Source organism: Geotrypetes seraphini, chromosome 4 (assembly GCF_902459505.1).
Source record: "Geotrypetes seraphini chromosome 4, aGeoSer1.1, whole genome shotgun sequence".
Lineage (NCBI taxonomy): Eukaryota > Metazoa > Chordata > Amphibia > Gymnophiona > Dermophiidae > Geotrypetes > Geotrypetes seraphini.
This window is the reverse complement of record NC_047087.1, coordinates 195,629,948-195,646,747: the sequence shown is the minus strand read 5'-3', so window position 1 is coordinate 195,646,747 and position 16,800 is coordinate 195,629,948. Positions and strand designations below refer to the sequence as shown.

Below are 16,800 nucleotides of genomic sequence, written 5' to 3'. Positions count from 1 at the left end.
AAGGCCTGATTGGTCCAGGCTTCTAGAGCCTGGGCCAATCAGGCCTTAGATTTAGCAGGGATGGGCCAGGAAGGGGCGGGCCCGTCTCATTTCCGCGTCTTCTTACAATGTAGACCAGCATTTTGCTGGCCTACGTTTTAAGTGTCTCTTCCTCTACTAGGGAGACGCGTAGGGCCGCCTAGGTTTGCCTAAGGCCCTTAGGCGAGCTTAGGCGTCTTGCGGGCCTCCCTAGGCTCCCGGAGGCACCTTCAATATAGGCGGCCTGCCTGGGGAGCATTTTTAAAAAAAACGTGCATCCCGATTGGCTGATTAGACAGCTGTAGGACGCCTACAGCTGCCTAAAATCGGAACGCACTTTGCAGAATCAGGGCCTTAATGTCTTCCTGGCAGGCAAAAACAGAGAGAGAACAGAGGAAGAGATCATCAACATACTGCAAGACTCGAGAGTTAGATAAAGGGGCAAAATTGGCAAGGTCCGAAGCAAGGGCAGTGCTGAACAGGGTGGGGCTATTTTTAAAACCTTGAGGAAGACGAGTCCAGGTAACCTGTGAGGTTTGACCAGTGGAAGGATTTTCCCATTGGAATGCAAAAATGAATGTCCTCTGCAAGACGGTTGACAGCACGTAAATCCTGGACAGGGCGGTAATCAGGTGAGTCTCCAGGTTTTAGGACTGGGAGGAAGGGGTGTTTCAGGGTGATTTACAAGGAACCAAAAATCCACAGGCTAGTAACCGAGACAGGTGGACATGTATTCCCTGGAGGGCAGACTGAGGTTTACGGTACTGCTTGATAGAGACCGGGTTAGCAGAAGTCTTGAGGGTAATGATAAAGGGTGAGATGTTGCATGCTAGTCCAGGGACCCAGACTGAGCCCAGTCGGATCAAGGTCCTCAAGAAAATCAGGTACAGAAGGAAGGGATTTATCGGCTTTGGGTTCCAATAATAAGGAACAGAGAAGGCTTGGGGAGGGTGCAGATGAACGGTCAGATGGGAAGGTGAGGTTTGCGGAGGGGAGGTCCATAGTTAGACCGCCAGAAGAGAGACTTATAGTAGCTCCCAAGCGCTGGAGCAGGTCCTGACTGAGCAGGGGGGACAGGGCAGGAGGGCATGTATATGAAAGGATGTGGCACAGATTGGCCACCAAGGCGGACCGAGATGGGTTTAAGGATAGGAACAGAATCAGAAGAGCCAGTTGCACCAATAATGGAGACAGATTTGGAAGAACGCTTGCTGAGCAGACGGGTCAGAACAGAATGCTGGGAACCAGTATCAATGAGCATAGAGACGGAGTGGTCCCCTATACAGACATTGACCAAGGGCTCGTGGGAACCAAGTGAGGAAGTCGGGAACAATCCGGAAAGCCCCTGATACTCACTGTGAGCCGGTTTGTCTCAGTATTCAGTTTCAGAGTCAGAATGGAAGGATGCTAGACCAATAGTAGGTTGGTCCTTAGCTTTAGTCTGGCGGGTACAGGGTCTGCTTGGACATTCGTTCTTCCAGTGACTAATCTCCTTGCAATAGGCACACTGATCCCACTCCAAGTCCTTGCGGGATCCTGTCCTGTCAGGTCGAGACCTGGTTGGTTTTGAGGAATCAGTGTAATAAAGGGGACGTTTGGAGGATCGGGGCTCGGAGTTTCTTGGGTACAGGAGGGAAAAGCCAAAAAGGCTTAGTACGAACTTGGTCTAACCAACTATCTATATAAGGAAATTGGTCAGGATGGCCAGTCTTGGGGTGGTTTATTACAATAAAGACCGGACAGTTTATGGCCTCGTCCAGAGAACCAGAGGGGGCCATCCCACATCGAATGTCGGCCATTCTAACTGACACAGATGAATGAGGGTTGATTTCTTAAGTGTGGTCCCATAATCGGAGCCAAATCCCTTCTTAAAATTAACTAACATTGTATCCAAAGGATCCCCATAAGTAGACTGACTTCCCCCCATCGTGCAATGGAGGACAAAAATGCTTCCATGTATTCCTGGCCCTGCCCGTCTCCAGACTAGGGAAACGCAGTACTAACAGGTCCACACTCGCTTCGTCCACACGGACATCTCAAACACTCTCTCACAGACAAATACACAGTAACTTCAACTCAGTTTTTCAATCAGAGAATAACAGGTCTGAGAATCCCTCCCTACTACTTCAACAATTGATCAAATAGTTTACTAAGACAGGGAGAAGAAACAAGGCAGAAGTGATCAATTTCTGAACTTACCAATTCGGTGGCCACCCAGAACCAGACAAATAACAGACAAATACCAGGTCCTGCTTTCAACCGGGACCAGAGTAATCAGTTGAGCCGGTCCAAGTCTCGAATACTACCAATCTCAAGAGGAGATAGCCGGCTTGGCAGACAGGTCAGTTCTCAGACCTGACACAACTGACCAATCAAGTAGCCGGTGGTCAAAAGACCTTCAAGTCCCTATTTGGCCGCCAAATGAAAGGCCACTTTTGGTCAGCCACAAAAACTCAGAGACGTGAAGAAAGGAACAGGCTTTATTCAGCATATGCAGAATAGACTTCAGAGCACCAATATGGCAGCTTCCGAAGTGCCGAGAAACAGGATGTTCAGTGACTCTTAAACATCTCCTGACTAGATAGCTGCATGCTAACTAAAGGTTTCTATTTGCTGTTTTCCTTACATCTCTTACAAGCCTGCATTTACTAGTGGGTCAAGGGGTTCGAGGGGTTCTGTTTCTACTGTCCTATGTGGAACATTTCTACCTTTCTAACCCTTGCAGTTTCATTATTACATGTCCAGGAGGGCAAAGTACATATATGGTCATGTTTTTCAGCTTACGCAGGATGCGGTTACTGCACATAGCTTTTAACTCAGGCAGAATGAAATGAGAGAAGTCTGATAAGTAAAACACAAAGCAGTCTTCAGATCAAGGAAAAACTCAAGGTCATGTCAAGGTCCTTCAGTAAAACTAAACAAGCCAGATCCCGCACAGTCAATTGATCCTGTAGTCAATGCCAACTGAAAACTATGTCCTTTTCATACACACAGAACAGAGATACACCATCACCCAATATGGAATAATCACAAACTAAAAATAGAAATATGTAGACAAAAGTTAAACTGAACCGCCAAGAAACCAGACTCTGCATACAATGCAACACCACAACACCACAAAAACAGTGACACATATCCCCTAATACTGTGCAAAATATAAAGACAGTAGATGTAAATTTGAAAAAACTGATACATAACAATCACCACTTTACAAATTAACAAATAAAAATAAAACAAATAATGAGAAATAAGAAAATACCATTTTATTGGACTAATCCATTTTTCAATTAGCTTTCAGAGGCCAAATCTTTCTTCAAATGGTATCCTGTCCTGAGGAAAGGGGTTTAGTCTAAAAAATTGCCTTATTTCCATTTCCTATTTATAAACTTTTATCAATACAGTTACAATACTACTTGATTCTAAGTAAAACAACAAAAAAAATCTTTCTACCTTTTGTCATTTCTGCTTTAATCATCTTCTCTTTGCTCTCTTCTCTCTATACAGTGTTTGTCCTTTCTCCCTTCCATGCAACATCTGCCCTCTCTTTACCCCTTCCACCCAGCTTCTGCACTCTCTCTCTACCCCTTCCATATACTGCCCACACTCTCTCTCTCTTCCATATGGCATATTCCCTCTTCCTATGTTCCTTCAATAAACTGTATATCTGGGGTCCCTTCTCTCCTTTGCACCTGATTCATTTCAGCTTCACCTCCTCTCCATTTTTCTGTCTCCACCCCCTCCCCTATGCTTTGGCATCTCTCTCTTTCTCTTCTCATTTCCTTCCTTCCTTCCTTCCTTCCTTCCTACTCTACACCATGGTGTGGTATCTCTATCTCCTTCCCTTCCCTCATGCCATGGCATCTCTTCCTCCCCCTCCATGGTCTGGTATCTCCTTTCCTTTTTTTCTTTTCCCTCTCTCCTATGGACTTGGCAACTCTGGTTCCTCTCCCTTGTCTTCCTTGTCCCTCCTTCCCTCTCTCTCCCCAATTGGGTGCTGCAGCAGCAGCATTTCTCTCCCACCTTCCCTGTGCAGTAGCAGCAGAATTTCTCCCCCTTCTCTGTGCAGCAGCAGCATTTCTCTCCCTCCCTTGCTGTTTAGCAGTACCATTTCTTTCCCCCTTGCCTGTGCAGCATTTCTCCCCTTCCCTGTGCAGCATTTCTACCCTCCCCCTTCCCTGCCCAGTATTTCTACCCTCCCCCCTTCCCTTCCCAACATTTCTACCCTCCCCCCCTTCCCAGCATGTCTTGCCAGTTCCCCTGCTGAAAGCCGCGGGTGTCTACACCTCACCGATCCACAGCTGCATCAGAAGTCTTTTCTCTGACGTCGTGACATCAGAGAGAATGCTTCCGATGCAGCCTTGGATCGCGTGGAGTGGACGCCTGCGTCTTTCAGCAGGGGAGCCGGCCAGAAGCTGAGTAACGCCAGTGAACATCCGTGGACACCCCTGTTTACTGCCGCTGCTGCTGGTTAAGGAAAGGCAGCAGCGTCAGAATAGGGAGGGTGGCCGGCTGTGCACCCCCTTTGGGAGTGCACCCGGGGCGGATCGCCCCTCCCTTGGTACGCCACTGATTCTACTCGTTACTGACCACCCTGACCTTTTTTCATCAGTGATGCTTTCTCTCCCTCAGAAAAATGTTTAATCCATTTGTTCACTGCCATTTTCTTCATGGCGTTATCCCCATAAACTTGGCCTAACATGTCCCTGATTTCATGTCCACTCTTGCCAAGTTTAACAAGAAATGTAATGTTTATTCATTGCTCTAATTCAAACTCCGACATTTTTGCGATGGCATACAAAAATACGCAACAATAATAATGAACGCTACTCAGCAAAACACCGCCACTCGTCAACATGAACACAGCTATGAGACACTGATACAGCAAGGTTATGAAACCTTACCGAGTTGTTTGTACAGTGCTGCCAACGTAAGCCACATGCTAATTTTTCAATTGGTGTGTGGCCATTAGTGCGTGAACCTCTACTGTCACCTATTTTGTAGGCAGTAAGGGCCAAATTCTATAAAAAGCACTTAAGCATACCTACAATATAGGTGCTGCTCGGTGTGGTTATCAATTAACTACTAGGCGCCACTTTTAGAATTCTGCCTAGCAGCACCTAGGTGTGCTTAGGCATCCTAGAGGCAGATGCTGATATATTAAGCCAAGTTTTACTTTGCCTAATTTACTGGCGCCCAACAAACACCTAATGATGCCTAAGTCAACCATGCCTATTCTCCATCCCTAACCACCTCTACTTATGTTAGGCATCGTTAGGTGTTGGAGGGTGCCTCCACTTAGGCGTCATTAGGCATCCTAAGAGTTTGGCACCAAACCCTTAATTGATTATTTTAATTTTTTTTAAATAATTTCTTTATTCATTTTTTCATATTACAACAAGTGTATCAGAAAAATATATATGATCTTATAAATACATACTTGATTTACCTTCATGAACACTTTAAGTGCAACATATCATACAAGGATTTTAATTTTTTTTTTTTTGATGGGCTAAAAACTAGCTCGGTCAATTATCACGCCAATTAAGTCAATTTTAAAAAAAGTTGAGTCCAGATTCCAAAGTTAGGCATCGCTAGGCGTCCTCGTTTAGGGTGTCTACTGATGCCTAATGCAGGTGTCCTATACAGGATTTCCCCAATGAATATGCATGAGATTTATTTACATGCACTGCTTTCATTGTATGCTAATAGATCTCATGCATATTCTTTGGGGAAATCCTGAAAACCTGACTAGATTGCGGCCCTCGAGGAGGGACTCTTACACCCCTGCTAACCACATACTAATTGATTAATGCATGGAATGTAGCTGCACTAACCAATTAGAGCAGATCATGTCTACTCTCCGCTCCCAGATCCACCATGTGCTAAAAGTAAATTATATTTTGTAGTGTGGATAGTGCAGACATGGGCAACTCCTGTCCTCGAGGTCCAGAATCCAATCGGGTTTTCAGGATTTCCCCAATGAATATGCATGAGATCTATTTGCATGCACTGCTTTCAATGCATATTCATTGGGGAAATCCTGAAAACCCAATTGGATTCCGGACCTCGAGGACTGGAGTTGCCCATGTCTGGGATAGTGTGTACTGATCTCAAGATTACTAGAAAGAGTGAGCACACCCCGCAGTAAGGCAGGCATTTTTAGTTGCAGTAAGCACATGTTAGTGCTTACTGTAGCTTATTAAAAGGGCCTCTAAGTTTTGTACCTTGGGCAGTGGAGGGTTAAATGACTTCCCCAGGGTCACAGGGTGCTGCAGTGTTTATTGAACCTGGTACATCTGGTTCTCCACCCACTGCACTAACCATTAGGCTACTCCTCCACTGTGGAGCCCTATTTCCCACCAGCCCACATTTTGAGAGGGTTCAAAATACTGATGAGACAGCAGGCTCATTTCTTAGTCTAAAAATTGTTCCCAATTGTATTATAACACAAAATATATCTGCACATTCACTGGATTCAGGATAAATGAAAAAGAGCAAGAGTTGTGGGGATGAGCTACTATAATAAAGAACTTGTGCTTAAGAAGTCAGTCAGCATGGAACAGGTGAATTAATACACGGCTTCCTAACTAGGCATTCTGTTCTTCCTAAGGAGTTTCATGCAAAACAGAGAAGAGGCATCTCCTTCTCCCATGCCTATGAGTAATCATTTGTTCCCTCCTCCCTGAGGTAGAGTGAGGAGCAGAGTTGGGAGAAAAGAGTTTTATTTTTTTTAAAGAGTATTTTGAGAACAGGGACCTAGGAAAGTGCTATACATTCTGTTGTTCCTGGGGAAGGATTGAGAGACTGGTATAATTTGTGCCAAGCAGTGCCCTACTCAGTGCTGGATTTATATTTTAGATACCCTAAGTATGGTGGGGTGGGGCAGGAAAATCTCCTATTATATACCTCCCATGATTGTTATTGCCTAGATCTTGCCCTTGGCTTAAAATTACCATATTTGTGAAGACAGAAAAGAGGACACATGACCCCCACTCACACTCTAACTACAGCCATGCCCACACCTCACCCAGTATCTCCTCTTTCCATCCTCTATACCTTTTTAGTGCTTCTCTCTCTCCCTCCTTCTAATCCTCCTCCCTATGGGTGCTTCCCCCCTCCCCACCTCTCTCTCCTTCTACTTCCTCTCCTGTGGGAGCTTCTTTCTTTTTTCCTTCCTTCTTTCTCTCCTTCCAACCTCCTCTCCTGCTGTTTGTCTCTCCTCTCCTATCCAGCACTACCCTTCTCCGTACTCTTTTCTCCAGCACTCTCCTTTCCATAATGCTTCTCCTGTTCCCCTGCCCTTCCTTCATGCTGTTTCTCCAATCCTCTCCCATCCCCTCCCCTCCCAATGTTGATTTTTCAGCTCTCCCTCCTCTGACCTGAGATGCTGCTTCATCTCACAACCTTTCTCTCCAGCTCCAGACTCCCCCACCTACCTCCTCCCCAGCCGCTGCAATTTAAAATCTTTGGGCAGCCAGCAGTGGCAATTAGGGGAGCCTGTTGCCATCAACCTGTCCCGGAAGCCGCTTCTCTATAGTGACTTCCTGTTCTTGTATAGGTGGGGCCTGCAGAGAGGCAGCTTCCAGAGCAGGCCAATGGCAGCAGGCTCCCCTCATTGTCATTGCCGGCTGCCTGAAGATTCAAAATTGCAGCAACCGTGGAGGAGGTAAGTGGGGGAGTTAGGAGAGCTGGCTAAACCCGGACAGACTCTCCCATTTGAAAAAAAAAAGTCCGGACACACGGACAGTCTTCTAAAAAGAGGACATGTCCGGGTTTTCCCAAATGTATGGTAACCCTACCTTGGCTCTCATCACCTCTTCATCTCTTTGTTCTCCCATGTTTCTGGTCTTGCAGCACAAGCAGTGAGCTCAGTATGAAAATTCAGCCTAGAATCTGCCTGTCTTCATGCTCTGACAGGCCCTTCCTCCTGCATAGGTTTCCCATTACTGTGAAAACTCACAAAAGGGAGAGCACCATAGGGTGTACCTAGGGTTACCAGACATCTGGGAAAACCTGGACATGTCCTCTTTTTAGAGAACTGTCCAAGTTTCCAGACAGACTTTCCAAAACCCAGCAGTTTTCTTATGCCATTGTTACATGCATTTTCCTGTCTCATTTTTACAGGTGGAGGAACCCCGCAGAACAACTCGATACTCAGCAGAGACTGGGCGCATCATTCCACCGCCTACTCGTGCGCTAACCCGTCATGCTTCCCGTAAGACACACCGAAACAATGCCAGGAATAAAGGCATAAACACCAATCTGCTCTTCCAAGACCAGGAACTTGTGGTAGGTGACAAGAGAACGAGAAGCTCTCTGTGCTCTGCTGCCGACTGAAAACATCAGTGCTGCAAGCTTCACAGAAGCTGCAAACCAGTGAAATTTAGGATTCAGATCCCACTTCTCCCACTGACTGTGCCTGTGACCTTGGGCAAGTCCATCACCCTCTGATATGTCAGATATACAAAGAGTGGCCAATATTCAGTCTGCAGCAATCATTTTTTTAAGTTGTTCAAAGCTACTGGCAGAATTTAGTTTGAATATTCAGTGCCAGGTCATGTGTGGGCACTAGCTTTGAATATTCATGTCTGTCACCAACCCAGAATTTATGTGGGTGCCGGATGATAATTATCGGAGCTGGCACCTGCATAGCTAAATGGGCAAAGATAGAACTGACCTTATCTGCCCGCTTAGCTATGCAAGCACTTATACTGAATATGACCAAGATCTGCATAACTGGCGGCTCCTTCCCAGATCTGCCCATGTATTGCCCTGGTATTAAGGTGTAAATTCACGAAAAGGCACCAAAATGTAGGTGGGATGATGCTTACTGAGCGTCAAAACTATATAAAAGCAGTTCCTCATTGAATTGCTGTTATAGAATACTAGTATACATCCACATCTACCTGCCTAAATTTAGGTGTGAGCGTTTACACCAGCACAAAGGTTGGTGTAAATCAGTGGTCTCAAACCCAACTCCTTTGCAGGGCCACATTTTGGATTTGTAGGTACTTGGCCTCAGAAAAAAATAGTTAATGTCTTATTAAAGAAATGACAATTCCGTATGAGGTAAAACTAGTTTATAAATCTTTCCTTTTGGCTAAGTTTTAATAATAATATTGTAATTTATAACTAAAGAGACATATGATCAAGAAACCGAGGACCTCAAAATAGTACCTGACGGGCCGCATCTGGCCTCCTGACCTCGAGTTTGAGATCACCGATGTAAATGGTTACACCTAACTGTAAAGAGTCAGGCATGTAGATGATAGTTTTCAATAACCAGCGCACCTGACTGCATGGCAAGCCCAAAACCCACCTCCCATGTCTGTACCCTTCTTGAGGTTGCGCACTTTGGAATGAAGTTGTGTGCACAATTTTCTTTACTCTATAAATTGCATGAGCAACTTTGCACACCAAGGGCCTGATTCCTTATAGGATGCCTAAAAAAATTGATGCAAATCAGACTGACGCATAACGTGATTCTATTAAAAGTATGTGCACTTTATAGAATAACACTTAATGCCAGTGCATGCCATAACTTTTAGGTGTGCCCATTAAAGCCAAGGAAAACCAAGCCTAAATTCCTGCGTGTAAGTTTCTGCCTAATTAAATCACTTTGCAGATGTTGAGGGCAAGTTTGTTTTCTTATAGAGGCCCGCAGGCATGGAATGAGATTCCTCTATACAACCAGGAGCAGAGAAATTTGCACAATTGTAAGAAATTACTGAAAAAATATTTGTTTTATAAGATGAAAAAATGGGAACTGAAGTTTTATAAGTGTTAGCGCTGGGCACCGATATGTTTTGTTTGTTTGATTTGTTTATATTTTATCTGATGTGATAATATTATGTAAGTACTTTCTAGAACCTTCTTTGTATAAAAGGGGATATAAGCCAATAAACTAAACTATAAACTTTGAATATTGGGCCCTTACAGTAGTGATTTCCAAATCTGGTCCTGGAGGCTCCCCAGCCAGTCAGGTTGTCAGTGTGAGCCTTGCTTCATCAGCCTGAGCCAAGAGCAAGTGTGGCTGTGCTAAATTATTGAAGGGAGGAGGTGGCACATGGACATCTTGGAGGACTTTGGGTAAGCGATCACTGGGGTAGTGAGGCACATACACTTCCACAAGTACCATGCAGGCTCAGAGAATGAAGGAAAGATGCTGCCACTGGTAATACAAAGTAATCAGTGGCGTAGCAAGGAGGTGCGGAGGGAGCAGTCCACCCCGGGCGCAGTCTTCCTAAGGACGTGGCCCCCTTCTCCTCTCCGCTCCCCTGCTCCTCTCCTTGCTATGCGCCACTTGACTTCCCCGTACATTTTTTACTTCCCCACCATGAGGTTGCTACCCACGTCGGCATTGGCGCTCTCTCAGACGTTATTTCCGGGACACATGTCTATGAAGTGACATCAAAGGTCAAGCCAGCACCGATGTGGACATGTTGCTCATGCCGGAAAAGTTTTACTGGTTTTACGATCGTTCCCCGACTCTGACCCAATTCACTAATCTGCCTGATCAATCTCCTACCCAATCCGATCTGCCTATGCAAATGAGGGCAAATGACATGCAAAAGTAGGAAGTAATCGATTCATTAATCAGAAGAAACACCGATTGGGTTTGCCGATCTGAAAAGAAGCGACTGATGAGGACCAGTTGCTTACTATCCATGCCGACTCTCCTGCCCTGTTCTGCCTTGAAATATCAGTATCTAAGTTACAACCCCATATAAAACAACCATCAAAATTAAAAATAAAACTGTAAATTAACTTTACATAAGAATTCCCTTTTTATATATTCTGTAAAAAGCGCATTGCGAGCCTGTGATTTTAACCTATGGGTTTAAAGCATGTTCTGTTTGATAATCTGGCTTCACTGCATCAGTCACAAATCATTCCTTTTTAAAAATGTCCAACTCGTAGGGCAAGCAAAAGTAAACTGCAGCCACCTCTTCCCCTTTCTTATGAGCTCGCTTTTGCTTTGTGGGTGGCGCATTCGATGCCCACTAATGACATGCGGGAATAAACCCCACCCACTATGTGATAAAAGGCGAAGAGCAAGCGCATGCGTAAATTGCATCAATAACCAACAAGGATACTCTGTACATACGTTTCAGAAGAGCATACAAATAGCCTTACTGGGTCAGACCAATGGTCTATCAAGCCCAGTAGCCCATTCTCATGATGGCCAATCCAGGTCACTAGTACCTGACCAAAACCCAAGGTGTAACATTATTCCATGCTACCAATACAGAGCAAGCAGTGGCTTCCCCCATGTCTTGGGATCGCTGTAGGGCGAACGTCCGATCAGATTATTTGCATATAAAATCTGTTGTGAATCAGTTGCTCGGCAGACCTCGGCCAAGAGTTTCCCAACAACGATCCAAATCGGTAAGTTTAGTGAATCTAGGCCTATCTGTCTTGTGTGTAGGACTGAAGGTGGTTATTTAAGGAGACATCAAAAAGGCTTCCAAATTTACTTTGAGAATGTATTACCTTCCTAGGCTCGCCCTGGAGTGTTCTACCAGGAGTTAGAAACTGGGGCAACTTTGCAGGTGCTGCTGTCAAATGGGAGGGCTAGGACTAAGCTGGTGCCTCCTTAAAGCTGTTTTGACCCTGGGAGTGAGATGAACAACATAGGCATTTGAAAGATCTAATGAATTTATTGGGTTGATATCACAAATACTGTGTCATTGCATATTTCACCTGCTGAAACACAAATGGGTCTTTGTAGGATATCCTGATTGACTTGTGTCAACCCTAGAAAGCTGCTAAATTACTGGGGATTGAGGATATAGTCATGGGGCAAATCACTGCACTTTCCAATTACCAGAATAGTAGACTTTGGACCAGAAGTATTAAGTATTTTTTCTTAGCTAATAATGGGAGAAACTTATTAGCATATCTTTCCCTAGGTTAACTTTCTTCTTTTCCCCAGTGTTATATACTGCTTTATATGAGTGCTAATACAGTGTTCCTTCACTGCATCTCAGGTAAAAGTTATATTAGCAATGGTAAATTAAGCAATGAATAGGCATTGGGTATTGATTTACTCAAACCGTTATCCAGCGACTGTATATCTGGCATGGATACAAGCATACAGTGGTATATGAAAGCATATTCATATGTGTAATGAGGATGAGTGGGCATTCTTATGTGGTCAGTGTTTGCAGCCTCTCGATTTCTCTTATGTTTGTGCAATGTATGTGAAGAGCAGCCAATGTCACACTGACCCAGTTACCCTGATACTGTCTATTCTTGTGTTTCTGCCAATAGGTTTTGGAACTCCTGTGCCAGATTCTACAAACGGACTCTCTGTCAGCAGTCCAAAAATGGCTGCTGTTGGCCAGACAAAGGGGTAAAGAACACCTGGGACAGAGAACAGGGAGGGGACAAATATATAACGTAGTCTTTGTTAGAGCTTAAAGAACATAAGAACATAAGCAGTGCCTCCGCCGGGTCAGACCATAGGTCCATCCTGCCCGGCAGTCCGCTCCCGCGGCGGCCCAAACAGGTCACGACCTGTCTGAATCACCAGAAGGGGCTCCCTTGCCACCTTGGTTTCTTATTGAAGTCCTATCTTCCCATCGAAGTCCTAACCCTCCGGTCTTGCACATGCACGACCTGGTTGGGTTTCTATACTTATTACCTGGTTAGCTTTCTATACTTGTGTTACATCCCAGCTCCTCCCTCAGTATCCCACGATCCCTTTATCCCTCAGGAATCTGTCCAATCCCTGTTTGAATCCCTGTACCATACTCTGCCTGATCACTTCCTCCGGTAGCGCATTCCAAGTGTCCACGACCCTTTGGGTGAAAAAAAACTTCCTTGCATTTGTTTTGAACCTATCTCCCTTCAGTTTCTCCGAATGCCCCCTCGTACTTGTTGTCCCCTTCAGTCTGAAGAATCTGTCCCTATCCACCCTCTCTATGCCCCTCATGATCTTGAAGGTCTCTATCATATCACCCCTGAGCCTCCATTTTTCCAGAGAGAAGAGCCCCAGCCTATCCAACCTCTCGGCGTATGGGCAGTGTTCCAGCCCTTTTACCAGTTTTGTTGCTCTCCTTTGGACTCTCTCAAGTACCGCCATGTCCTTCTTGAGGTGCGGCGACCAATACTGAACTCAGTATTCCAGATGTGAACGCACCATCGCTCAATACAATGGCATGATGACTTCCCGCGTCCTGGTTGTTATGCCCCTCTTTATGATGCCCAGCATCCTGTTGGCTTTTTTCAAGGCTGCTGCGCACTGTGCAGATGGCTTCAGTGATACATCCACCAGCACACCCAAGTCTCTCTCAAGTCTGCTGTCTCCCAACAATGCCCCCCCCCAATTTGTAGTTGAACAACGGGTTCTTTTTCCCTATATGCATGACCTTGCATTTTTCCACGTTAAAGCGCATTTGCCATTTGTTTGCCCAGTCTTCCAGCTTGTCCAGGTCCCTTTGCAGGTCCTCACACTCCTCTCTGGACCTAACTCTGCCGCACAGTTTGGTATCGTCTGCAAATTTTATAACCTCGCACTTTGCCTCCTTTTCCAGGTCATTGATAAATATGTTGAAGAGTAATGGCCCCAGCACCGATCCATGTGGCACACCGCTTGTGACTCCCCGCCAGTCAGAATATTGGCCCTTCACTCCGACCCTCTGCAGTCTACCCGACAACCAGTGCTTGATCCATCTGTGCACATCCCCTCCCACCCCGTGGTTCCACAGCTTCCTAAGCAGCCTTTCATGTGGCACCTTGTCGAAAGCCTTTTGAAAATCGAGGTAAATGATGTCTATGGGTTCCCCATTGTCCACCCGACTGCTTATTCCCTCAAAGAAGTACAGAAGGTTCGTTAGGCACGACCTTCCCTTACAGAATCCGTGCTGGCTTGTTCTCAGTAGGCCATTCCTCTCGATGTGCTCGCAAATGCCGTCCTTGATCATAGCTTCCACCATCTTCCCTATAATTGAAGTCAGGCTCACCGGCCTGTAGTTCCCGGGGTCACCCCTCGATTCCTTCTTGAAGATAGGTGTGACATTCACCAATTTCCAGTCCTCTGGTATCTCACCAGTTTTCAAGGATAGGTTGCAAACATGCTGGATTGTGCCCGCTATTTCTTGTCTTAGTTCCTTCAGAACCCTTGGGTGGATCCCGTCCGGGCCCGGTGATTTACCGCATTTTAACCTGTCTATCTGTTTGAGGACATCCTCCTTACTTACGTCTATGTGCTCCAATTTTTCGGCCTGTTCCCCACTCATTAGCTCCTCTGAGTCCGTTATATTAGATGTGTCTTCGCTCGTGAAAACCAACGAGAAGAACGTGTTCAACTTCTCAGCTACCTCTTTATCCTCCTTAATCACTCCCTTCCTATCCCCATCGTCCAACGGCCCCACCTCCTCTCTCGCTGGTCGCTTCCCCTTTACGTAACTGAAGAATGCCTTGAAGTTTTTCGCCTCCCTTACCAGTGATTACTGAAAAATAAAAAATATATATACATGTCTTTAGTCATAGGGGGTAATTTTGGGCAGCCCCATTGACACTGAGATATCTTTCCATGGAACAACATAAAAAGTATCCAAAGATGCCCACGACATCAGAAGAAACTTTTGTGATCTAAAGAGCTCACATATAAAATCATCTTCAGATACTTTTCATACTGATCCAGTTTTTATCAGCCTTTTTAGGCACTCATTGACTACACGTAATTAGAATAACTTTGCAAAACTTAAAGCAGATGATACCAAAATCTGCAATAGAGAAGACACTCCTGATGGTGTGAATAACATGAGGAAGGACCTAGTGAACCTTAAAGAATGATCTGAAATTTGGTAGCTAAAATTTAATGCTAAGAAATACAAGGTCATGTATTTGGGCTGTAAAGTCCCAAAGGAACAGTACAATTTAGGGAGCGAAGAACTTTTGTGCATGAAAGAGGAGCGGGATTTTGGTATGATGATCTTAAGGTAGTCAAACAGGTTGAAAATGTGACGGCAAAAGCTAGAAAGATGCTAGGGTGCATAGGGAGAGGTATGGCCAGTAGGAAAAAGGAGGTATTGATGCCCCTATATAAGACTCTGGTGAGACCTCATTTAAAATATTGTGTACAATTATGGAGGCCTTCAAAAAGATATAAACAGGATGGAGTGTAGGAAGATTTATGGTACACTTAGCAGTTTCATAAACACGTTACGTCTCTGTTAAGCTTGTCTAGGGAAAACCATAAACTCTGATCCAGGTCCAAATATCTTGGTCTATTTATACGACACAAAACCCAGGCTAATGAGAAATATCTTTATTATGAAAATAGAAAAATATAATTCACAAGCCAGCTGCAATATTTAAAAATATCTGATTACACAAATGAAACTCAGTACATAATTATCACAATCTAATTGTTAGACAATTAAGTAATTCTACTTGTTACACACACACTAAACAATTCCTTATAATAATAATCCCTGGTTAGCAAATGATTATATTATCACCAATGGAGCTTTACGAACCTTGTCCTTTATCACAATTGGATTCTTATCTAATTCCCAAGCTAATTAGACAGTAAATTCCGTATTCTCACCTTTTGATCAGCCTCTCCGGCACAATTAGGTGAAATGGAATTTTTCTTGTCAGCCGTGGTAGATGAAAGAAGTCCTTTGTTAAAGGTACATGTTGGACAGTCCTGGGTAAGGCAATAAATCATCAGCAAACAAGTTCCTATCCGTGCTGAATTCAGAGCTGTTTAAAAAGTCCGAATTTCTCTCTCTTAGGCAGAGAGTCACACGAGGTAACTTACAGGTCTAATTATTAAAAGAAAAAGGTTACGTATAGAACACCTGTGTGAAGATGTGAGTTCCCCCGCACCTTAACACAGACTAACTAATTAATTAGCACCTTCTTTCTTGGATCTCATCAGATGACTTCCTCGGACCAATCCAGAAACAGAACTTGGATGAATAGCCTTTCTGTGGAAAGTATCATATAGGCTGGTAGACCCAGGGCCGTTAGACAGATAAGAACAGGATAATTTCCCCCATATTCACACAGTCCTATAATGAAGGCACAGATGAATGTCCTTGAGTAGAATAACATTCTGGTACATACCCATAATGCATCAGGCAGAAACAGCAAAGCTGTGTACTTCTTTCTTCTTGCAAAGAAGTCCCCCCTCTTGAAGGAGAAATAACTTCAATGGAGTCTATTTCACCTTCAACCTAACTAATTAGGAAAGGATCGTCAAGACCCAAGGTGATACAAAAATGCATAAACATAAGCAATACCATATAAATCAGCAATAAATCAAAGATATCAATAATCAATGTATAATAATCATAAAGGCAAGGGCAAAATATATGAACCCAGCCAAATAAATGATAATAAAATCACTGATAAATGGCAATATATGATAAAATCAAAAATCATAACTACTTAGCAAGGCACAAAAGGTATGCCAAAGCAAAAGTTAAGACAGATAGATCAAAATCAAAAATATGGCTGGCAAAATCACTCCTTCATAGCCGCAATATAATCATGCATTCTGAAGTCCAGATGAGATGGTTTATGACAAATAAGACGTCGAATCCGGATGGACTCATAGAGTGCAAAAACAAAGAACCCAAATAAGAGAACCCACAGGATGGCAAAAATTGGAATAACAACAGTGATAAAAAGGTCAATACTGCGGGTATCAACAACTTCATGTACATTGGAGGAGCCAACATGATAGTCCTCAACATGAAGCTTATCATTATCAACTTTCAGTTCAATAGTGTGGGAAGGCTTTGACAACAAATATTGTTCCAC

At 44.3% G+C, this 16,800-nt stretch overlaps 1 protein-coding gene across 2 annotated transcripts in view; it reads left to right on the top strand.

Annotated features, from left to right (window-relative positions):
• TBATA (thymus, brain and testes associated) overlaps positions 1 to 16,800 on the top strand; it is a 227,924-nt gene that overhangs the window by 133,161 nt on the left and 77,963 nt on the right. For both annotated transcript variants that reach the window (XM_033943293.1, XM_033943294.1), the window contains exons 6-7: positions 8,143 to 8,307; positions 12,292 to 12,373. In XM_033943293.1, coding sequence (XP_033799184.1) covers positions 8,143 to 8,307; positions 12,292 to 12,373 — 247 coding nt within the window. The remainder of the gene's footprint in view (positions 1 to 8,142; positions 8,308 to 12,291; positions 12,374 to 16,800) is intronic.